A 24,805-nucleotide genomic window follows, 5' to 3' on the forward strand; every position below is an offset into this window, starting at 1 on the left:
GAAGCCAGTAAAATCATTTTTGAATTAGACTAGCAGTTCCTGCAACATCTAATGAATCTCAGCTAGAAATACCGAAATACAATGGTAGTTTCTGCTTGATGGAGTCTTCTGTATCCAAACCAGCCTGGTCTTCCAGTGAGTGATGCAGCCTGAGCAGGGCAGGCTGGTATTCTGATGAATCGAAGGTGCTGGGCAAGGAAGGCTGCAGCCAGTCTTGCAGAATGAGAACAGGACTGCAACCCCGGGGAGGGGGTTGGGGTGGTGGGGGGAACTACTTAAAGTCCTGACTGCAAGATACTAAATCCCTTTTCATCGGTGCATGGGGTATCATGTTTAACTGTAGTGCGGGAGGGAAGCCCGAGGTGAGTACATCCTGATGAAGATTTGAGTCACTTACTTGTCAGATGAGTGCAGATAATGCTGCTTTGAAATTTTCCATTTGACTGAGCTGGGATTCAAAAGATAAGACTCCAAGTGATGAGTTGTTATTGAATAGGTGTAGCCAAGAGTATTAAAATGCCTTTCCAGGCTGCGGCTTGTGGCGTACGTACCTTGGAAATACTGCAGGTTCAGCTCCAGGCGCCACAATAAAGCAAATAACACAGTGAAGCGAGTCAAATGAATTTTTGGGGTTTCCAGTCCATGTAAATGTTCACATTGTACTGTAGCCTGCTAAGTGTGTGGTGGCATTATGTCTTTAAAAATATACACACCTCGATTAAAAAGTAATCTTTGCCCAAAAAAGCTATCCTCTAGGCTTTGAGTGAGTCATAATCACTGATCACAGATCACCAAACAAATAAAATAATGGAAAAGTTTAAGTATTGTAGGAATTACAAAATGTGACCCAAAAACATGGAGTAAGCAACTGTGATTGGAAAACAACCCTTTCTCGGTGGCAGGGTTACCACAGACTTTCAGTTTATAAAAAACACAGTGTCTGTGACGTGCAGTAAAGTGCGATAAAACAAGGTATGCCCGTGTCTGCCTTCAGTCTGTACCTGCGCAGTATTTCCAAATGCTTCCCACTTGTTTCCTAGCAAGCCAAACGCTAGTGCGTAGAGCTGCTCAGCTAACTCACACTTGCGAAGCACGTCCGGTGCCCAGCAGGGAGTACGGGCCTGCGCTCCCGAGCCTCCTGGCGCCCTCTCTCTGGGGCTGCTGCCATGTGAGTGGCTTAGGAAGCTCGCTGTGGTATCTCGGGAGGAGAAGGCAGGACCCCAGATGGGGTTTGATTACACTTGGGCTGAACGTGCATAGGTTTAACTAGTGTCCTGGATTCCGTGGAGCCTTTCCTCTGCCCGTTCAAGTAGCACAGGCTGCTCTGTAATTTGGCAAAAGAGAAGCATCCATCCACTTTCATACTGTGTGGCAGGTAGCAGTGTGGTGCCTGCCAAGTCACAGCGCACGACTTGGCTTTGTACTGAGCCTAAGGTCAGAATCCCTATGTGGACTGCCCCACTGTGGGACCCGTTTCTGTTCGCTGACGACCCTCGGAAGTAAAAGAAGTTGTTTCACTTGCTGGCTGTGTTTGGTCATCATTCCCGAGTGTGGTCCATGGTGCTTTGTGTCTCAAGCACTCTGAACTGGAGCTTGTGGGACTCCAGGCGCAGCCCAAGGGTAGCATCCCATGAGAGATCCTGTCGGGGACGTGGGAGGGTGACGGGTGTAACTGGAAGCATGTGGATAAAGCAGTTCAGCATTTCTTTTTGAACCTCTGTGGAAGTTAATACGGGTCTGCTCAGTAGACAGTCAGCGATGGCCAGCTTGGCTTTAGGATACCCACCGATGGGGTCACCAGGCAGGGTCTCCTTGGTCCGTGTTTGGCTCACCTTCCCATCCTTTCTCTGTGCAGCGGTGCCGCTCTGTTTGCTGATGGCAGCTACCTGCCCCTCTCTGCTCTCACAGCCATGTTCCAAAAGTGAGGCAACTACATCTGTGCACAAAATCCTTCCCCACTTTGCTGCCGGGAGAGACCCTTGAGCACCTTGTGTATCTCCTTTATGTTGCAAAAGTGTTGTTTTCATGCCTGTTGCTGATTAGAAGCTGCAGGTCATCTGTGATGACAGCTGATGGCCAGAGAGGAAGGAGCCCAGGGAACAGCAGTCCCGTTGGAGGTCTCTGGTCACTCTGGACAGTCACGGCAGGGTTGGTGGGAGTAGGGACAGTCATGTGCCTTCTGTACCCTGAGCATCTCCCTGCTGAAGCCTGGAGTCACTAAATGTCATCACAAAAGCGGATGGTTCCTATCTGAGGTTGAAAGTATAATAGATTTTAAAGACTTTCATCTAAAATAATAACAGGGTTTAATTTGAGAGTTTATTGCCGTAAACCTGCAGCTTTTAGAAAACTTACAGGACGTGTCTACTGCCTTTAAGAACAGAGAGCTTAATTTATGTTAGTCTCCCTTTCACCAACACCTGGGCCCATTTGCTTTTCACGTTTGGTTGACATTTAGAGTCCCGCTCTGGAGTCCGGTAGCTCTTGCTCACCTGCCCTCAGGTGGAGAGGTGGTGGGACCCATCGGAAGACACGGAGGCACCAAGGAGGGAGGGGCTGGTGCGGGCCTCTACCCACAGCCTCTCTGAGCCTCTGCTCCATGAGGGTTGTTCAGAGACGCTGCCAGACTGTCTCAGGCCCATGGTCTCGGGGCAGCATGGAACAGGACACCAACCTGTCAGATGCTTGTGTTATCTGTCTCAGGCGTTCCTCAGTCATGACAAGTAATTGCTGGCTCCCACGAAGTCCCAGCCCAACCGACTTACTGTTTCCATATCTGTGTTTGTTGTGAATGAGCTCAGACTGAAATGATGGGAGATGCCTGACTGGTGACGGCATGCCGTGGCGAGTTGTCCGAGGAGCTGTGGTTCCAAGCTGCAGGCTGCTCTCAAGCCCGTGAGCCTGCTCCCTGGGTGTTGGGTCAAATTTTCTCCTGCTCTGTAGGGAGACAGAGGCCCTTCTCTTTCAGCCTTTGTCATTTTATGTGCAAATGTGCCTGTCTTTTTTTTTTTTTTTTTTAAAGATTTTATTTATTTATTTGACAGACAGAGATCACAAGTAGGCAGAGAGGCAGGCAGAGAGAGAGAGGAGGAAGCAGGCTCCCTGCAGAGCAGAGAGCCCGATGTGGGGCTCAATCCCAGGACCCTGGGATCATGACCTGAGCTGAAGGCAGAGGCTTTAACCCACTGAGCTACCCAGGCGCCCCGAAATGTGCCTGTCTTGAAGCAGAGCCTTCCCCCACCCCGACTCCTTTGGGACATTTTGTAAGCCAGCCATTTATATATTTAGTTGTTGATGTTGTTTATTTATCAAAGGCTGTTTTCCCCAAACTGTGAGCTTTAAGAGGGCAGATGTTTCCTGGTCTCTTGTGCTCACTTGTGTGAATGGCGACTCTTGATTCTGGTGTTGTCCAGCAGAAATTTCTGTGATGTTGGAAATGCACTCTGTGCTCTCTAGCCTGGTGGCTGCGAGCCACTGACCTTGGCTGGTGCTTGTCACTTGGGTGCTGGCTGAGTGAACAACTGGGTTTATAGAAAACAAAACCGTATAGTTTATAGGGTAGGTGACATTAACCTTGCAGAATAATTTGGGAGAAATTTTGTTGCTGGAGAGGGAGAGGTAAGGATCCTCTTGCTCCTGAGGCCCCAGTCTTGCAGTTTCTTCATGTCTGTCATCGCACAGGTTGTGTCCTGCTGGATTCTGGGCTGGCTCAGAGACTCTCGTCCGAGGCAGCAGCGCCACGTGTGTGTGGAAAGTGGACCAGGGTGCTGGCTCACAAATGCAGGAACACAGCTGTTAGCGACCAGACGGGGTGTGGGTGTGGCGGATAGCACCCAGCACCCGTGCCAGCCCCTCCTTGTGTCCCTCACGTCCCCATGCCTCCCTCCCTCCACCGCCAACTCCATTGCTCACCCACATGTGCTGTGCCCTCACACCGTTCCTTCAGAAACCCTTCCCGCCGCTTTCTAGCTGGTCTGTCAACAGGCCTGAGGCCCTGGGCTTCGTGCGCATCGGAGACAGCTCCCAGAGCTCCCCTTCCTTGATTTCTGCAACGGGCTGCTCTGTCAGGGGAAGTCAGAAGTCTGACTGAAATCCTTCCTGTCAAATGTTCTCTTACGTTGCTCAGGCTGTTTCAGTTGGTAAAATAGTTTGGTTGGTAAACTCTTTCTAAAGAAGTTTAAGTATTGTAAGTATTATGGGTTTTTTTCTTTATAAGGATTTTATTTGTCAGGGAGAGAGCGGGAATGCGTGTGCACACAAAGCGGAGAGAGAAGCAGGTGCCTCGCTGAGCAGGGAGCCCTATGTGGGGCTCAGTCCCAGGACCCTGGGATCATGACCTGAGCCGGAGACAGACACTTAACTGGCTGAGCCACCCATGTCCCCCTAAATACTATGGTTTTTTTAATGCCAAAGCTGTTAATACCTGATTTGCCTCTCAAAGAGCTGACTTTCCTCTGCTGTCCATTAGGTAGCTTCTTCAGATCCAGGGCCCTCCCTTTCCTGGTGGGTTGGGGCAGGTTGGTGCGGCATGTGTCCTAATCACGGCTCACTGTTCTCTTTATTCTGGATGGAATTCTGGGTAGGACCTGGCTGCCTCTGGAACTTGAATCTGAGGTCTAGCCCTGTCAGCTGGTGTTGGGTGCAGGGGGGGGGGTTACTCACACCTGTTTCCGTGCTGGACCATGAAGCTGAGTAATGAGTTGTACTGCATCCTTGATGTTTTCAAAGTTGCCGACCTTTCTCCCTGAAACTGCTTTAATTTCCCACTTTGTGGCTGTGCCCACCCTCCCAGGGGAGGCGTGACCTTCAGCTCTGAATGGCGGGTGGACCCAGGCCATGGACGGCTGAGCTTATTACACTAAGGTGCGCACACCCCAGGAAACAGGATGCCTTACTGTTGGCTTGAAAATGGCCCTTTGTGGATAGTGAAACTATGGAAAGAACCTAGATGTCCATCAACAGATGAATGGAAAAAGAAGATGTGGTATATATACACAACGGAATACTAAGCAGCCATCAAAAGAAATGAAATCTTGCCATTTGTGACGACGTGGATGGAATTAGAGGGTATTATGCTTAGCGAAATAAGTCAATCAGAGAAAGACTACTATCATATGATCTCCCTGATATGAGGAAGTGGAGATGCAACGTCGGGGGCTTGGGGGTTAGGAAAAGAATAAATGAAACCAGATGGGATCGGGAGGGAGACAAACCATAAGAGACTCTTAATCTCACAAAACAAACTGAGGGTTGCCAGGGGGAGGGAGAGGGTGGTTGGGTTGTGGACATTGGGGAGGGTATGTGCTATGGTGAGTGCTGTGAAGTGTGTAAGCCTGACAATTCACAGACCTGTACCCCTGGGCTAACAATACATTATATGTTAATTTTTTAAAAAAATGACCCTTTGTGGGACGCCTGGGTGGCTCAGTTGGTTAAGCAGCTGCCTTCGGCTCAGGTCATGATCCCAGCGTCCTGGGATCGAGTCCCACATCGGGCTCCTTGCTCATCGGGGAGCCTGCTTCTCCCTCTGCCTCTGCCTGCCATTCTGTCTGCCTGTGCTTGCTCTCTCTCCCTCTCTCTCTCTGACAAATAAATAAATAAATAACCCTTTGTGGGATGTCTGGGTGGCTCAGTCGTTGAGCATCTGCCATCATTCAGCTCAGGTCTTGATCCCAGGGTCCCAGGATCGAGTCTTGTGTCAGGCTCCCTGCTCAGGGAGGAGCCTGCTTCTCCCTCTGCCAGTCCCCCTGCTTGTGCTGTCACTCTCTCTGACAAATTAATAACAAATGAAACCTTAATTTAAAAAAACAACCCTTTGTTCATTCAGATTTTACTTGATATTTCTTAAAGAGAGGAGGGCTGTCACTTGTTAACTATTTAGAGTACATTTAAAACTTACGGCATTGAGTTGGGCATTCATGTATGTATGGACATCTCAGAGCAGATTTTCAGGTGACAGACTGGAAGGAAAAGCGTTTGTCCATTGCTTACTGGGGCATGTGGAGAGTTTGTGGTAAGGACTTCTCTAAATGTATCCTCCTGAGGCAAGCGAAGTGACTTGCTACTGCACACCTAGGATACTCCCATTTTTGGAGGTCCTCAGAATCTCACCATGCTGTTGTTTGAGAAAATCCTTGTCAAGACATTCCTTCCTCTGCTAGTGTTTGAGAGCACATAAGATTAGTGGAAATTCAGATTTTGTCAGTCCAAACAAAGGTAGATGTTCTTGATTGGTTTTGGTCTAAAAGCATGATAGAGGGGTAACCCAGGACCCTAGAGGGTGTGGGGGGGAATAAGCCAGGATGAGGGTAGTAGTCCAGGATCCTGGAGGGTGTGGAAGAGGGAGTAGCTTAGGACCCTTCAGGTAGTGGGGCGGGATAGGTTAACCTAGGACCCTATAAGGGGGAGGACAAAGCCTGGTAATATAGGACCCTGGGGGAGGGGCTAACCCAGGCTCTGGAAGGAGGGAGATGGGCATGAAGGTCACCCTAGAGTAGAGAGAGATTTGGGGGTAAGAACTAAGGGGGCTGGGTTTGTCTGTACCCTGCCTTCTTCCTGCTCTAGCAGACCTCTGGAGTTTGCCCCTGGCATGGGTATGCTGTGGAGAGCCATTCCTCTCTGCTGGTAGGACAGCAGAAACCAGCTGACCTGTGTGTGCCTGCGGGGCGGGGGGTGGGGGTGTGCAGGGACTGGGGCATGCTGAAAACCCACACAGTGCACCTCAGGTGCAAATGAGCTGGTAGTCTGACCATGTACTGGGATTCTGTTCACCACATGTAAAATGTTGCTTTTGCTGTGCATGGAGTCCATCCTTCCCGTGAGTAGTTCCTTACTGTTCATTAAAAAACCACAACAAAGGTCTGCTTTCAGCATTAGAAACTTAGCTTCTAAAGTTTCAGCTGAAACTTTTCAGCATTAGAAACTCTACATTTCGGGGCGCCTGGGTGGTTCAGTGGGTTAAGCCTCTGCCTTCAGCTCAGGTCATGATCTCAGGGTCCTGGGATCGAGTCCCGCATCGGGCTCTCTGCTCAGCAGGGAGCCTGCTTCCTCCTCTCTCTCTCTCTCTCTCTCTCTCTCTCTCTCTCTCTGCCTGCCTCTCTGCCTACTTGTGATCTCTGTCAAATAAATAAATAAAATCTTTAAAAAAAAAAAAAAAGAAAGAAACTCTACATTTCGGTGCCTAGAGCATCTGTACCTCCGCTGCTGCTCGTTCTTTCAGTGCTAGGAGGACTGTGCCTGGTCGTCCGCACTTCCACAGAAAAATCCCAATTGTTCTTTCAAATTCTTACTGAAGTGTGTGGCTCCTTCCTTCCTTGTTTCCCTCCTTCTAGGCTGAACATGAGCTTGCATAGAATGGCTCTTTGGAGGGGCACCTGGTCTGCTCAGTCTGTTAAGCATCTGGCTCTTGGTTTTGGCTCAGGTCATGATCTCAGGGTCCTGGTATCGAGCCCCGCTTGGGACGCCCTGCTCAACAGGGAGTCTGCTTCTCCCTTTCCCTTTTCCCTTCCCCCCACTCATGGTTTCATTCTCTCTTTCTCTCGCTCTTGCTCACTCTCTCTTAAATAAATAAAATCTTTAAAAAAAAAAAGTGGTTTTGTGGAAATGCCATCTTTAACCCTGCCTCCTTGTACGGAGTTCTGCACATAACTGTCCTCATGGCATGCCCAGCCCTTTAAGGAGAGCAAAACCACACGTTATACATGCTTTAAATATTTGGTGTGTAAGAGGATCTATCAAAGAATGTGAGCATTCTCAGCACACTTCAGAAGTGACAGCTGTTAGAAGCTGTGTCCTTCTGATAGATCTTCAGAACAAAGTCTGCATGAAATGTGATTTATGTTGTCCACGTTTTAGGAATTTGTTCTTAAATTGAGTATATGTTATTTATAGTCACATTATTCCTCAAAGGATTTAAAGAGGCTTATTTGAAATAATATATGAAGGAATAGGAAAAAAACTAAAGTCAAGACCAGGACAGAGGGTGCAGCACGGTATTCCTGCTCCTGTTTTGGCTTTAGGATGCTGTGTGACCAGAGTTCGAAGGGAACATAGTCATTGCAGATTATTCTTATTGTCTGTGGGAGAAAGCTTAACAGTTCTTCAAAAGAAAAGTATTTTCTGGCAGTCTTGGTCTAAAACAGCAGTTAGGGTCGGCTTCATTAGTTGACTATCTTTAAAGAAAACTTCCTGGAGACAACAGCGGAGGACTTAGGATCTTGGACTTCACATCCTATCTTCTGTCTCCCACTAGCTGTGTGACCTCAGGCAAGTTGCTTAACTTCTCTGGGCCTCATTTTCCTCATTTGTAATTCGAGGTGAGTGATACTTGCCTCATAGAAGTTGGTTGTGTATTAAATGAATTTATGACTTTAAAGGGCCATGAAGTGTCAATGTAGGAAGAATTTTATAGGTGTCATAGTAGAATAATAAAATATGTCAGGATCTTCTTATTTCTGTTGAGATAAATAGATCCAGCTTCATTCAGCTGTTTGGTTTAACTCCTGAGTGATACTGATAGGGTCTGGGTTCAGGGCAAATCATGTAACAATTCTTTCACCTCAATAAAATGGACAGAACAATCATCTCGTTCAAAGGATTCTTGTCAAGATTGAATAAAAGTTCACCCACAGTGTTTGACCCAGAGCTTGGTGGTTGTAAGTGTTCAGCAGCTGCAGCAGGCTTCCAGGGTTGGGATAAATTGATTAATATTTAACGTTACTTACTTAGACATTTATTTGGTCTTAATAGATTATTGAAGCAGATGATTAAGTGATAAAATCTTAGTTCACTTTGGGATTATTTTGCAGGTATGAGGGACAGAAATGGATTTTGGTTACATATTTTGGTTACATGTAGAGTCCTGCTTAGTGGCAATTGTACATTTTATTTCCTCATTGAATCCCTTGGCCATTTGAGGTTCATGTTTAATCCTCCCACGGAGACGGACAGTGTGTTTCTACAGAACTTGTAACATGTCAGGAGTGTCCTGGATACTCAGATTTGGTTCCTGCCTTGTTTTAACCTCCATAGTAGCTCACTGGGAGCTGGGACCATGTGGAAGGGAGTCTGCGTTTTATGTGATGCTCAGTTGCCCCCTGTCCCCTGGTTACACAGATGCCCGCCCCTCCATCCTGGCTGCCCCAGGCCCTCCTGGGGCACTTGTGCCAAAAGGAGAACACGATGCAGGGGTAGAACGAGTTAGGAGACTCATGGGGCTTTGGGCAGGGCTGGCTGCCCGCTCCTAAGGGTGCGGAGCCCGCCCAGCAGGGCTTTGTTCAAGGCTGGCAGAGCTGGAGGCTTCTCAGGGGTTCATCTCCCAGTGCAGTGGTATTTTTCAGTAAGAATATAATCTCTCTCGTGTTTCATTTTACTCTTTACCTTGTTAAGGATTAGATCAAATAACTGTCCGGCCTCTGTGGAGCTGAAGGATTTATAGCTGTGGGCAAGTTGTTCTCTTGAACAGAAGCCCTCCCTTCCCCTCAGTGATGGAAGCAAACGCCTAACAAAGCAAGGCCAGGAGATTTGGCTTTTATAAATCTTGCTCCGTTCCTAGAAGGTGGAACAGGGAGCGTTGCCTAGCTTTTGTTTGGGGCTTAGTGCTGCTTTCATTCAGGCCCAGGACTTTGGGGCCAGCCTGTCAGTCAGCCCAGACTCAAAGACAGCAAAGCCAAACACAGCAGGGGGCTGGGGGCCTCCCTCCTAACCACTTAACCTGTTTTCGGAAATCAAGGGAGAGGGGCTGCCATGCCCAGAAGGTTTTTGAAAAATCATAAAATCCCCAATTACACTTTACCTTTTAGATAAAATAGCTGAGGCTCTTCCGGGATTGCGTGTGCGCTCTTTACTTTCCTTCTCCTTTACTGCTGGGTGGGGTTAGGCCAGCAGGCGTCCGGCTGAGGCTCAGACATCGCTGCCTTTGGCACATCTAGTGGTTTCCATCTTGGTTGCAGCTAGAGGGCATTTATGAGAATCCTGCTCATTACTAACTTTGCTCTTTTTAATCTTCCACTCGTGTTTATAAAAGCTGGAAAAGCCAATATATTAGGAAATAGTGCACCAGCAAAGGTCAGCGTGGAAGCAATGCAGAGCCATTTTGTCCCTGTCACGCTCACAGCCCTCTCGGCCGGCGGGACTGCCGCTCCGCAGGTGTAGACTCTTCTCACGTGCCCACTTCGGGCCTGGGAGGGCCGTGTGGATGCTCAGTGTGGGACGAACGTAGGAAAAGTTGGCTTTCTGGAAGTGGGAACCACCTCTGTGCGCAGACCTGTCACCCTTCTCTCAAAGTCTCTAAATTAGGGACAGAAGCATCCGAGGGGACAAGGGAATGATTATCCATTGTTCAGGCCCTAGAGCCGGCCATCCTGCGCCTGTGTACTTGAGGGACAGAGCTGCCATAAAATGTTATGAACAGCCCCGTTCACAGAATGAATGAGTTCTGGCAAGTTGACAGGGGAGTTTTTGTAAATCACACGTTTGCCCAGAGAACTTTAATGTGTCAAGGATTCCTGCAAATGATCTGGTTTCCAGAGAACCATATATGATGTCTTCAATAAGTTGGTGTTACTGGGAGTAAATGGGGTTTTCTTAAAATGAACATCTGCAGTGATAAATCTCACGCTCCGAAGACAGGACAGTATTGCCGAGGTACAGTTATTCAGGATCGTCAGAGGAAATTTGCTTTCATGGGAATTTCATTAGAAAAATGCCATCTTGTTAAAGAATTTGCGAGTAAATGAATTTGCATTTGGTTTGAGTCCGAGAAAGTGCCATATGTTTACATTGAGTTTTAGGGTCTCTTTTTGCCTTTGTCTCTGGACTCCATTGGCCAGAAGACAGGCCGCTCTCCTTTGCCAGGGCGTCCACTGCTCCTGCCCTCCTCCCCTCACCGCTTCTCTCTGGCCAGACGGAGTCCACTGACCCATGTCGGAGCCAGGGTCGACTCGGAGGTCAGCCTTTCCAGCAGCGTCGTTGGCATTTCTGAGCAGTCCTGCCTGACTTTGTTTGAAGCCTGTAGTTGACTGGTTGACCATTCTTCAGTCTCGATTGTCTCGGAAGACGGTGTCCTTCCCTCGAAGGCTGCTAGAGCTTAGGTACCCTCTAGCCTCAGGGGTTTTGAGTGATGAGGCCAAAACTCTTCGCCCTGAGTAGAAAAAGGGACATGTGGGTCCTGCTGGTCTGCGTCACTAGAAGATGTGAGCCCCTCATTAGGACTGTGTGTGCAGAACGTGGGCCGTGTCAGGCCTGAGCGGGTTCAGTGGACGTGGCCTTCCAGCCTGTGCTCACTGGTGCTTTCTCCTCAGAAGTCCCTCACAAAGACACAGGGGCCTGGCTGGAGAGGAACAGACTGGAGTCCAGCCCCGTCGCCAGGCCTGTGGGGGGCGCTCTCGTCTCCTCAGCTGCTCCGGCTTCAGGCTTCTCTGGCGCCTCCGTGAAGCATGCGGCCCTATTTTTAGGCTGGGCTACGCTTTCTGATGTGCTGCTGTGGCAAAGATTCAGTAGCAGCTGCACCACACGTCCTGACTTAAGGCCCTGTTTACAACAGGGATGGGGCTTGTTTACCAGACATGAGATAACGGAATGCGAGTGAGCTGCTTCAGACCTCCTCCAGCGCCAGGGCCCCAAGTTTGCTCCTTCCCAGGGCGTCCTGTGTATCTGCCCGCCATGACCCTGCCTCAGGCATGCGTGTGGATTCCTTTGTTCCTCCTGTCCTAGCCAGAGGGGGGCAAAGAGGAGACCCCTGCCTGGAGGAGAGTTGCAGAGGGGCAGCAGGTCCAGGGGGTGGCTCGCCGTCCGGATCTCCCACCTCGCCAGCCACTCCCTGGTCATGTTCCGATCCATCCAGAAAGCGCACATAAACGTGCGCCAAGGCTCCTGTTCTTCAGGAGTTAGCACTGACGCCCCGGCAGGAAGGGACTGTGCGGGACGTGCAGGGGACTGCCAGGACCAGGATGTGCTGGTTTAGATTGTGTGATATAGACAGGATCCCCTTCACCACTGGTTTTCAAACCCAATGCATTGGTGTCTAAAACTGATTTAAATACTGTTCTGTTTATGATATTTATTTATAATTTACTTACATGTTTCAATGTATGATGAGTGGCTGTGAGCCTCTTTGTGTAACACACATAGGAAAGGCACCAGCCTTCAAGACCCCGCAGTACCTTCCCCCTCTCCATCCTGAGAAAGTCAGCAGTACAGAGGACAACTGTCGTTAAACGTGGCTCTTTTTTGTAGTTGTCAGAAATGCTCTGGCTAATGACAGGAGAGCATTATTGAGATTGCCCCATGACAGGCTAATCTGGGGACGCATCCCCTGCCTGGGGGACTTGGGCCGGGAGCGAGGTGAGTGCTCACTCCCTTTTGGAAGGAGAGAGAGGGCTTGCTCTCCCCACCGGCTTCCTCAGCCTGACCTTCACATTCTCAGGGCCCCGGGGGTAGGACAGCCTGGCACATCTGCTCATGAGTCCCACCACCTTCCTCACTTTGCTGGCGCATTAGGTCCCTGGGACGGCGCGGAGCTCAGATATCTGCCTGGCAGACATGGCACCTCTGCGTGAAGAGGCGAAGTTGCTGGCCCGCTGCACCTGTGTCCCTGGAGACGGCCTGAGGGGACGTCTTTGTTTCTCACAGGAACTGCTCTTTGTCATGGGGAGATTAGGTCCAGACGTCAGGTTTCCATCCCTGGGTGTGTGTGGCTCCTGGGCCCTGAGCTGTGGCCAGGCTGACTGGGGCTGGATTAGGTACAGCCGTCTGTCCTCAGAGGGGTCTGAGGAGGACAGGGACAGAGATGTGCGTGTGGAAGGAAGGACCTGTGAGCACATTGTTCCCCTGGGCTTCACTCCTGTGGGTGCCTAGGAGAGCAGGGCACAGACCCTGGGTGGGCGGCTGAGCCAGGCCGCCCTGTGAGAGGAGGAGCACAGCCGGGGTGGGGCTCTGTTGCTGCGCTGTAGGCCCCCTCACCCCGGGGTTCTGTGGTGTGGTGTTTCCTTGAACTGCTGATGTGCTGGTGAGACTGGCCCATGCGTGGCCTTCAGCTGCATATCGTTTGTCATTGCTGTGTGGCCTTCCCCTGGTGGACAGGACCATCGTTTGTTGATACATCCCACTCCTGATGGCCACGCGGTTGCTTCCGGTTTGGGGCTGCTGTGAGGACATCCCTCAGTGCGCGACAGGGCACCCCAGGCATGCGTCTCCCGGCGGGGCTGCTGTGGGATGGACTAGGTAGGTCTTCGGCCAGCGGTCTGAGAGCATGTCCCGTTCCTCAGTTAGCTGGATGGCTCACGAGGCTGGGTACTGCTCATGAGCTCATTGGCATTTGGACCTTACCTTTTGTGAACGGCCTTGTCCTGTGTTTTCCTGATTTTCATCCTGATATGTCTTACTGATTTGTAGGAACACTCCATCTATTCTGGAAGCTGGAAATGTGTCAATGTGAGGCTGTATTTAAAAACAAAGTTGTCACAGGCCGGCAGCAGGAAGAGAGCCTCTCCTGTAGGTGCTCCCTCCTGTGGCCTCACTGTCCCACCACAGCCCCTTCCTGTCCTTTACTCACTGATGCTTGTCCTCCTGGCTTGGGATTGTCCTCCAAATCGACCACTGTCCTCTCCTCTAGATGATGATTCATGAGACATAGCAGTGGACCCTCTTCAATGAAACCCCTCTTTTTACCACACCCTATCAGGAATCATGACCTGGGGGGTCATGGGGCACAGTCACTCATGTGGGGGTCCTGAGAACCTTTTCGATGTTTTCTCTTTCCTTCCATACTGTTCTTGTTTTATCCTTGGCTGACCTCCCCAGAACATGCATGCTGCCAGCGGGCCACTCACTCAGAATCTCCCTGGGCCGGTCACCTGAGCACTCAAGAAAACCTACAATCCGACCCTCTTCTCTTGCTTTCTTGACAGTCTTAATCCAGAATCTTGACTAGTTACAGAGCTTTTCAACTCCATAAAGACAAGGATGATTTGATATGCCCTTGGCTCCCTCAGTAATTACTAGTTCTTGTTGATTGAAATGTATGCCTCTAAGGGAAGAGGCTGGACTGGGTAATATACTGATCTGTGTGTGTGTGTTGCACTATTTTCTGGTTCTCTCTTGCTATGGGGAGAAAACAAACAAAAACCCTAAAAAACAAAGTAAAACAGTAAAACAAAAGCATAGTGGCTCTTGAATCCACAGTGTGGCCTGGGCTTGGCAGGGAAGGTTCCCCTCTGCTCACCTGCTTTACCTGGTGGAGCTAGACTCTGGGGATCCATTGCCAGGACGGCGCTCACACACGCTGGCCGGGTCGTTGCTCGCTGCCTGCTCAGAGCTCACCCGGGACTGTCAGGCACACACAGGCCCAGGTTCCTCTTCCTGCGAGTGACACTGCAGGGCGCTCGGGCTTCCTCCCACCATGGCAGCTGGGTTCCAAGAATGAGTGTTTGGAGGAGAAGTGGACGTTGCCCGTCTCAGGACGTGGCTCAGACGCTGGCATGCTGTCGTTTCTTCTGTGTTCTGTTGTCACAGAGCCCAGCCAGGTTCTGAGGCGTGGGGGAGGATGCACAGCCATCTTTCTGTCGGTGGGAGGATGACGGGAGAACTTGGGGCTGCTTCGACCACCGCACACTAACAGACTCCCCTCTCCTGTGACCTTCCTCTAGCCCTGACTGCCGCTGCTGGAAGAGGCAAGCTGGAGGTGTGCGAGCTGCTGCTGGAGCACGGAGCTGCTGTGTCCCGGACCAACAGGAGAGGGGTCCCACCTCTGTTCTGTGCGGCACGCCAGGGACACTGGCAGGTACCTGGTGGGCCTGTGAAGGCTGCAGAAGCAGCGGGTGGGATAGAGTTCACTGTGGCCCGTCTCCCCTGAGCCCTGTGTTTTTCATGTACTTGGCTTCTGCTTGTGCTGTCAGGTCTCGATAACCATAAACGTTTGACAAGCAAACACAGTCCGCCATTGTAGGCTGGTAACCAGGAGCTAGGCCAGGGCCGGGGGAGACCCGCAGCTGCTTCCTTTCATCCTGCAAGGGGGGAGAGTGGAATGGGTGCACCCTGTCACCATGACAGAGGACTAGCCATGACAGCTGTTGTCCTGGTGGTGTGACCTACTCATCTGGTATACTTGGAAGAAGAGTGGTTCTCTTGTGCTCTTTAGAAAAGGAAGCATTTTCTCTCTGGTCTAGCACTGTGATTCAGGCTGGTTTCACCTCGTCTCTTCTCTTTCTTTTTTCAAGATTTCCTTATTTATTACAAAGAGAGAGAGAACACAAGCATGAGGGGCAGGGAGAGGGAGAGAATCTCAAGCAGACTTCCTGCGGAGCACAGAGCCTGATGTGGGGCTGGAAGCCCCATGAGCTGGATCCCCATGAGCTCATGACCTAAGCGGAAACCTGGAGTTGGGTGCTTAACCAACTGCACCACCCAGATGCCCCATCAGGCTGGTTTCTTTGACTAGGAGTGACTTGTTGCCTTAATTCAGAGGACCAGGGATCATTGAGAACAGCATTTCGGTCATTTATTCATTTTGTAAGCAGCGGCCATGGACCTACTCCATGCCTGGCATCAGGTTCCACACAAGCTGCAAGCAAATGGATCCTACCATGTCCATTATAGGAAGAATTTTCTAGATCCAATTTTGCATCATGGAATCATGTCACTCCTTGTTCGTCCCATTGTTAGGAGCTGCACGTGCTCCCCATCAAGATTTTGGCTTTTCAGTTCCATTTCCAAGAGCTTGGTCTGTACCATCTTCTCCCTATCATCCTCACAACTTCTCTGTGCTGCCCTAGCTCATCCTGTCTCTGGGTCTCAGACTTCCTAAATCATGGGGAAGTTTAGAAAGCACAGGTCAGTGTTTGAGGAACAGGAAAGCATGGGGAATATGCTGCCTTTTGTTGCTGTCCCCGTGTAACAGATACTGTGCCAGAGGGAGGGGGACTCCAGCCCACCCCCTCCGTAAAGCCCCTCCCACTGGGATGGTAGTTGCATGAGAAGCCTCTGGTTTTTTGTTTTTGTTCCCCAGCCTTATCACCATGCACTGATTGAAGGCACAGTTCTGAGGCTGGGAAAATCTTCAGGAAGCTTTGCTAAAAATTGCCTGCTGTGAAGGTCAAGCCATCCACTAAGCCCCTGAGGCTTAGAAAAGCAAGTTGCTTGGGGGTATGGTAGGTGACCGCTTTCCTGAGAGCCTGTGTCTCCTACCAGAGTGTAGCTGGTAGGAATGACCTTCACCCTCTCCTTCAGTTCTCCAGTCTCCCATATGCCTTGTTGTGGCTATCTGGTCATTGCTTGATTGCGATCGGTATCTCCCCTTCTCCCTGTTACTGTTTATGCCTTGTATGTACGTGTTCTATATGTACAGTAATGAATTGGACATGTCAAAAAAGGAGTATATATTTGCAAGAAGATTCTGTTCAAAGGAATACAATGGAAAGATTGCCCAGGCCCTACAAATCACACAGCTTTGAGAGGCATTTGAAGAAGAGAATCCTTTGCTACTTTTAAGTGTAGAAAAATCTGCCTGGGTAGAGAGCATGGAGCAGGGCAATTATAATTCCAAGTGTTTCTTTCAGATTGTTAGACTGCTTTTGGACCACGGCTGTGATGTAAGCCTAAGTGACAAGCAGGGCCGGACTCCCCTCATGGTGGCAGCTTGTGAAGGACACTTGAGCACCGTGGAATTTCTCCTTTCAAAAGGTAGCAGCGCGGGGGCCCCTGCCGAGGTTTCTTCCAGAAGGACAAAACAAAGAGCTTTGGCAGACCCACTGACCGTACCTTCTGATTCAAGTTTGCAAAGTCTTTTTGTTACGGACGTTTTTTATCTGCACATAAGTAGAAAGAGTGGGCAGTGAATGTCGTACCCATTTCTCAGCTTCCACAGCGGTGTTCATTTCTCCGGCTTCAGATTTCAGAGGCCTGATTGCCGCCCGTCAGTGCGGGTGTTTGCAGGTGGGAGTCTGTTTGCTTCTGGGCTTTGTGTCACAAATTCATGTTCTGTGAATGCGCTGTTCCTGCAGGTGCCGCACTTTCTTCTCTGGACAAAGAGGGGCTGTCGGCCTTAAGCTGGGCTTGTCTGAAAGGTCACAGAGCAGTGGTCCAGTTCCTGGTTGAGGAAGGAGCCAAGATAGACCAGACGGACAAGAACGGCCGCACTCCCTTGGACCTGGCCGCCTTCTACGGCGACGCAGAGACGGTAGGTACCGGCAGGTGGTCCCGCTGTCCAGCCGCACACAGAAACCATTCTCGGAGTCGAACCGTTCCCTGAATGTGTGTGAGGCCGTGTCTGCATGTGGTCAGCGTGTGCGGGTGTGCTGTGGGTTTGCTTTCATTTTTCTCTTATTCTGTGACATGCAGTCTGTTCCAGAACGTTAATAAAGATTTTAATAGACTCTTAAAATCTTCAAAATACTCAATTACACACCGCATCTCCAGCAGACACACAATTAAATATGTATACACACGTGTGTAAGTAGTTTTATTTTCTTTCGTAACCCATATAAATAGAATTCCTGTACAGAGCATTTCAAAATCGCTTTTTTATTTATATGAGAAATTACTAATTACATGGTTATCTGGTTTGTTTTTAAATGGATGTGCCTTTGTCTAGAAATAATAGTAAATGCTTAGGGCACTATCTTTATCTCTTTGCCAGGTGTCCAAGTCTAACGGAGATAAGAAAGGACAAAATGTTAATAAGCTAAGAACTGCAAAATGTCTCTCAGGGCAGAAAACCATGTCTTTGTCAGGTTCCACTTCCCAGTCACTGAGCAGGTGTTAAAGGAATGTTCGGCTCCTTGAGAGTTACCACTTCTGAAGCATTAAGTATGTCTCATGTTCTCATGTGCACATTAGCCAGAGAGATCCTGGGTTGCTGGAAGCAGTGGAGCTTGGAGCAGAAGCTGTCCTCACCCTGCATGTCTGTGCCTTAATGCTTTTAGGAGGCAGTGATGTTGGCGTTCAATGGTCTCAAATTCCTGGACAGTGTAAATTGTACTTAATGTCGATTTTCAAAAACAGTTGTGTAACTAAATCTCCCACATCCACACTTTTATGTTTCAGCTTTTATCACCTTACCAAATCCTAGTTTATCAGTATTAGGGAAGCGTGAAGCACTTAGCATTCTAGTGTAATTTTTTTTTCCATTGTGATTAAAAAAACGCACAACATAAAATTTACCATCTTAAGCCATTTCTTTTTTTTTTTAAAGATTTTATTTATTTATTTGACAGATCACAAGCAGGCAGAGAGTGAGAGGGAGGAAGCAGGCTCCCTGCTGAGCAGATAGACTGATGCGGGGCTCGATCCCAGGACCCTGGGATCATGACCTGAGCCGAAGGCAGAGGCTTTAACCCGCTGAGCCACCCAGGCGCCCCCATCTTAAGCCATTTCTAAGCAAAGAGTTCAGTAGTGTACGTACCCTTCACATTCCTGTGCAGCCAACATCCACACTTTTCCCCGTAACCCTGAAACACTGTACCACCTCAGCAAGGCGTTGGTTCTCTCCTCCTGCAGCCGCGGGCAGCCACCGTTCTGCTTTGTTTCCGTGAATGGGCTCTTGTCCTACCTCATCTATGTGGAGTCCTAGAGTAGTTGTCCCTCAGTGACCGGCTGCCTTCACAAAGCATCATATCTTCAAGGTTCATCCATGTTGCAGCCTGTAACAGGATTTCCTTCCTTTTTAAGGCTGACTAGCATCCCGTCATGTGGCTCTGTCACATTGTATTAATCAATTCATCTGTCCATAAATGCTTGTATTGCTTCCAGCTCTTGGCTGTTATGAATAGTGTGTGTACTTGTGAACATGGGCTTGCAGATACCTCCTCCAGATCCTGTAAATTCTTCCAGATCTAACTGTATTCTTTGGGATATATACCCGGAAGTAGGATGGCTTGATCCGGTGATAGTCCTGTTTTTAATTTTTTGAGGAAATTTCATACTGTGTCTAGAGGGATCACACCAGTTTACATTCCCACCAGCGCACAAGTGTTCCTGTTACTTCACATCCTCTCCAACACTTACAATTTTGTTTTCTTTCTTTTTGTTAGCAGCCATCCTAATGGTGTGAGGTGATAATATTGTGGTTTTCATCTGCGTTTCCCTAATGATCAATGATGTTGAGTATCTTCTCATATGCTTGGTGGCCATTTGTATCTCATCTTTAGAGAAATGTCTAGTCATGTCCTTTGTCCTTTTTAAAAAATTGGGTTATTTGGTTTTTTTGTTGAGGTGTAGAAGCTCTTTATATATTATGGAAATTAATCCAGTGTCATTTTGAGCAGCTGGTGGACTATCAGATTCATATGACAAGTTAAGTTGGCTACAGACTTCTTTTCTACTGACTAGAACAATTTGAGAAGCCAGAATGGTTTTTACCTCTGTGATCTATGTCCAGGTGACTGCTGTCATACCAATCCAATCCATCTATGTAGCATGGTCTCAAAACTTGCTCCTTTACATTCCCGGTATTTGAGTCTTTTTCCTAAGCCTTAAAGTGAGCTGTAATTGAGTTTATCCGATCTCGAGCTTCTCCATCTTGCGGTCTGCAGGCAGTGTGGATCGCATGTTTCTGAGATACCACTGCCGTGGGCTACCAGCCCATAGGCACTTTGCTGACGTCTGCCTCCTAAGTAACTAGAGATGAAAGGAGGATTGTGGCCATCTCGGTGGCTGGAAGTGGACGTGTGTGTACTCCTCTGTGGAGTGCGGGTGCATGTACATAGCGTGTCCCTCCTTAGGAGTGTTCACCCGCCTTCCTCCTTGCCAACGGCAGACTGGATTGTAGCTCCTGTTTCCTGTCTGCTTCGTTTCCATTAGGGTCCTTAATGGGCAGAGGTAGGGAAGTCACAGTAAAGCTCAGACTGCCAGCCCCTCCCCAAGAGGCAGAGGTGGGTGGGTGCGGCCCTCTTGCCACCAGCAAGTGGCACCGGCCACCACTCAGGGCTCTGTCTTTCCCACTGCAGGTGCTGTATCTGGTCGAGAAGGGAGCTGTGATCGAGCACGTGGACCACAGCGGCATGCGCCCCCTGGACAGAGCCATTGGTTGTCGAAACACATCCGTAGTGGTCACACTGCTGAGAAAAGGAGCCAAATTAGGTCAGTAAACCCCTCGTTTCAGCAGCAGGAGAGGGAGGTGTGCTCCGGATCCTAGCGTATGTCAGGGACCATAAAGACTTAACCTGCTTCTAGATTAAGAAGTAAGATGTCAGGTGCTTAGAGACTTTCTTTTTTCTTCCTTTGCTATCAGGTTCACAGTTATCCAAAATGTTTAAATAGCTTATCACATCGCCACTGTAGTGTGGGCTGAGAGCAGCAGCCAGTGTTGAAGAGCGGTCTAGAGTTGAGGGTGTTAGGGATGTCCAGGAGCTGTGGTGGGGAGCGGTTCCATTCGTCTCTGGGAGGGGGATGCCGGGAATCCTGGTTAGGAAAGCTCACAGGTGCCTCTGCTGAGCCTCTGAGTTTGAGAACCGCTGTCTCGAGTCATCCTAGTCCGTCGGGTAGGGCCGGGGCAGCCCCAACAGTTTCTGTGAAGGAAAAGTCACAGAATTTACTGGGAACAGGATGGAGGGGGTCCCTTGAGGACACTAATGGGGCAGAGGGGTCTCTGTAGGGAGAGCCCCTTCTGTGTGGTTGCCCGGAACGTGACCCACCACCCAGAATGTGTGGGTACGGGGCCACCAGAGCAGGGCTCTTGTAGTTTAGTGTGCCAGATTTGCCCAGCGGTGGTCGTGACGAGGGGACTCTGGCGAAGAGGAGAAGGTCAGCGGATATTACTAAGCAGTTCACTGTCTTGGGAATTATTCTGAGCTGTTTCCGGTTTCAGCTTCTTTCATCCTCACCTGCTCTCTCAGTAGTTAGGGATAACCCCCTCATGTTACAGAGGAGGAAACCGAGGCACAGCAGGGGCAGATAGCTTCCCTGAGGCTGTAGTGCCCGGCAGAGCCCGTGTTTGAAGCCGAGTGCTGTGGCTCCTGACCTGGCTCCTCCGTAAGCCACATCACCCGCCCGTGCTCAGGAGCAGGGCTGCGCGCGAGCGGGGCTGTGGGCCGCAGAGGCGTGACCCTGGCCAGAGCCGGCCTGCGGGGCGGCCACAGTGCGCAGGCTGCTGAGAGCACACGCCTGCACTCGCCAGCCAGCGTGGGCCCTGCGGGAAGCGGAGGAGATTATTCAGAAGCCATGTTTAATTGATCCTCCCCAAATTCCCCACGGGAACAGGGTCGGGGAGATGGGCACAGCTGCTCTGATGCCCCCGTTTCCCAGCACTCCATTTTCATCAGGGTAACAGCCCCCCTCCCGGGTGCTTCCTTCAGTGTGAGGCAGATCCGAAGGGAGACCCACTCCCCGGGGCCAGCCCGTGTCCCCTTCATTTTACCATTGCCTGGAGGCTGCGGACACACCGTGCTGCTGTCCGTGACCTTCACTGTGGTGCTGCCTCAGAAGCCGTGATATCCTTTCCTCCCAGAGCACTGACATGTGTCTAAATGCGTCTTCGTTTTGCAGGAAATGCTGCCTGGGCAATGGCTACTTCCAAGCCTGATATTTTGATTATACTTTTACAGAAATTGATGGAGGAAGGAAACATGATGTACAAAGTAAGTGGTACTGGCATTTCTAGGATGTGATCTCTTAGCCTGCACACCACACTGGTTTAAGAGCCACAGCCCGGCTTCAGGAGCCACTTGTGAGGCCGGGGGCCCAGGCTTCTGTGCCTTAACAGCAGGACCTTCCAGGGAGAAGGCCCCTCTCTGTGTGAGAACCGTTTCCTTGGAAGGAGTCCTTTTGGCTGTGACTCAGAGCCTGAAGCCTTGGCGTGAAGGCACAGTGGCTCCCAGCAGGAGGTCCCTTAGCACACCGCATGGGGACACACGTGAGAAAGGGACACTCAGGAGAAAGCTTCAGAAAAAAAGGATCATTAAATCTCCTAAGACTCTATTACTTTAGTTTTAATATCCATAAGTTTCTGCCATTTGAAATGGTTTCTAGAGATGTTTTCACTTACGATAGTCAGGGAGCATATAATACTCTGTTACTCAGGAGACTGACTTAATTTTTCCCCCATTTTCCCTTGGAAATGGAAATATAAAGACTTATAATTTAATAGTAAAAATTTCAAATAAAATTTAAAGTAAAATTTCCCAAATAAGACATCAGCTTAGATAGGAGGCCAGCAGACTTTTCCTGTAAAGGGCCAGATAGTAACTGTGTTGGGCTCTGCTGTGTGGCCTCTGTCACTGCTCTCCAGTTTCACTGGTGTGGCAGGAAAGCAGCCACAGGTGACACATGAGCAAATGGGCGCGGCCATGGCCCAGTCAGTCTGTGTTTGTAAATGTGGGTGGCAGGCCAGATTTGGCCTGGGAGCTGTAGCTGGCCTATCCTTGGCTTAGATAGATGCTGTAGGCCATTTACGTGGAGCAATGCTCTTTCCAGGTCTGTGATTAGACAAAATTAAATGTTTTGAAAACAAACAAAAAACGGTATTATGAGCATTTTAATCCTTTTATCATGAGGCTGCTGCACAGGCTACGTTTAGTTTTTCCCTTTTCTTTTTTTTAATAATAACAAATAAGTAGGCTTCTAGCACAACCCAGCAGGGTTCCTGCCTTGGAATCCTTTTGAAATTGAGTTCAGAGTGTGTGTTGTTGTGGCTTTGAAGTGGTTTTAATATGAATTTTGGTAGGCAATTATGTTAGAACTATCAAGCCATTTTCAACAGACTTCATACCTGCTGCGCTGTGGAACTGACTGAGCAAATGGATTTCTTTAGCCTTGAAAATGACGTGCGGCGCTGTTCGATTTTTAAAGCCCGTAGTTTAGTTCCTCTTCAAAGAAAAATTATGATTCTGCAGCAAGCTCTGGACTTCTCCACAAGACTGTACTTGCCTTGAGAACTGCATCATTTCTTCATCTGATTTCTATTACACTTAGCATCAAAACGTCTCTAGACGAAGATAATTTCTGAGATGGTTTTCGAAAATGTATAACGGAGGGGCACCTGGGTGGCTCAGTCCAGGAAGCCTCCGATTCCTGATTTTGGCTCAGGTCATGATCTTTGGGGACATGAAATCCAGCCCGGCTGAGCTGGGTGTGGAGCCTGCTTAAGATTCTCTTGCCGTCCCCTGGCCCCCACGTGTGTGTCCTCTCTCTCTCTCTCTGAAAATAATAATAAAAATATATATAACAGGATAATCTGATCTATTAAGATTGATAGTTCTCAATTTGGCAATGTACAGGCTGCTTCGTAGAAAACCAGCTTGTGTCTTCCGGCACGAGGCCGGAAGCTGCCGGAGCCTGTGTGGACAGTGAGGCCGGTTCGTGGCAGCCGGGTCGTAGCACCCTCAGCAGGACCCTCCCATGGTTTCCGTGATGGGGGGAGAGCCTTGCCAGGGTCTTCAGGTTGTGGGAGCCTATTCGTCTTGGAGCATCTGAAAAAGGATCAATTTCTGTGCTTTTTGATTCCTAGAAAGGGAAGATGAAAGAGGCAGCCCAGAGGTACCAGTATGCCTTAAGGAAGTTTCCCCGGGAAGGATTTGGAGAGGATATGAGGCCATTCAATGAATTAAGAGTTTCTCTCTATCTCAATTTGTCTCGCTGCCGGAGAAAAACAAATGTAAGCTGTGGGCCCTTAGTCTGTTCTTTTAGTAGTAGAAGAGTTGGTTCGCGGTGAGGGCCAACCCCGAATAAGGCCAAGGCATGGGTGTCCTGTGGGATTTGTTCGCACATCTCTGTGAACTTGGCGTGTGGGGAGCTGCTTCTCTTGGGTGGTCATCATGTGAGCTCTGTCACGGCCCTCCTCTCACGGGCCGAGAGAATGCACCGGAGGGCACGGTCCTCTGCCTCAGCAGTGAGAGGCCACCAGACTACCGCCCCGCCCATTCCCGGCCGGGTACGGCCAACATGGTCACGGGCGACGTTCTCCCGACGCAGAAGGGAAGGATCTGTCTAGTGGTTATTGCATTTGCCCAGAGACTATACCAGTAACTGGTTAACTTGTAATTAGTAGTAGTTACTTCATAGTTAAATTGTAACTAGTAACTAGTGGACTTGTTTCAGTACTTCTTTCTCCTACTTTTTTTTTTTTTTTTTAACTTCCTTTTCTTACCACCAAATCCGTTGATCTGCCTGTTTCTGTGTCCGTGTTTCCGGTGCCTCGCTGTGCCAGTGGGGGCGTCTCTGCCTCTCTCTGAGTCTGCCGCTGGGTGTGCAGCTCCCGTCCACTCTCACCTGCCAGTGCACGGCTTCTACCGCTATTTTCTCCATCTTGTATCATTAATTTTTGTTTCTCTACTGAATGCTTCTCTTAAGATACTAATAAGCTTTAATTATCTCCCTACTTTAAAACAAGAGAAATAAAACTTCCCTTGGCCTTTACCTTCCCAGCTATTCCAATTCTCTGCTAACCTGTAGAACAAGACTCCTATTAAAAAGCTGCCCGTAATCCTGTCTCAGGGCTTCCTCTGACTCCTGTATTTAAATGTTGACACTAGGACTTTGGCATGGCAGAAGAATTTGCTTCCAAGGCTCTCGAATTGAAACCAAAGTCCTACGAAGCCTTTTATGCCAGGGCAAGAGCGAAGAGAAATAGCAGGTACTGTCCGGGGTGCGATCTGCGACTAGAGACGCCTTCTCGGGGCTTTCTGGTACCGACGCTGCTGGTTGACTTGCGGGGGTGTCATTCACAGGCATTACTCAAATGCCTCTCATCCCTTTTGATACTAAATTGGTAGCTTCCAAGGGGCGCCACAGTGGGTATTAGCAACGGGTAGACGTGTGTCTTCTCCTGACATCCCAGTAACTGTTCCTCCCCTGCACCCCAGCTGACACTCACTGC

The 24,805-nt window shown here is 49.4% G+C and overlaps 1 protein-coding gene across 1 annotated transcript in view; it reads left to right on the plus strand.

Moving 5' to 3' along the window:
* The window catches only part of LOC111140662 (tetratricopeptide repeat, ankyrin repeat and coiled-coil containing 1), a 139,901-nt gene that overhangs the window by 113,248 nt on the left and 1,848 nt on the right, over positions 1-24,805 (plus strand). Inside the window, exons 18-24 of the mRNA XM_022492870.1 lie at positions 14,646-14,779; positions 16,554-16,677; positions 16,998-17,173; positions 19,941-20,073; positions 21,478-21,569; positions 23,438-23,584; positions 24,462-24,562. Coding sequence (XP_022348578.1) covers positions 14,646-14,779; positions 16,554-16,677; positions 16,998-17,173; positions 19,941-20,073; positions 21,478-21,569; positions 23,438-23,584; positions 24,462-24,562 — 907 coding nt within the window. The remainder of the gene's footprint in view (positions 1-14,645; positions 14,780-16,553; positions 16,678-16,997; positions 17,174-19,940; positions 20,074-21,477; positions 21,570-23,437; positions 23,585-24,461; positions 24,563-24,805) is intronic.

This window comes from Enhydra lutris, unplaced genomic scaffold (genome assembly GCF_002288905.1).
Source record: "Enhydra lutris kenyoni isolate GAN:26980312 unplaced genomic scaffold, ASM228890v2 scaffoldscaffold1, whole genome shotgun sequence".
NCBI lineage: Eukaryota > Metazoa > Chordata > Mammalia > Carnivora > Mustelidae > Enhydra > Enhydra lutris.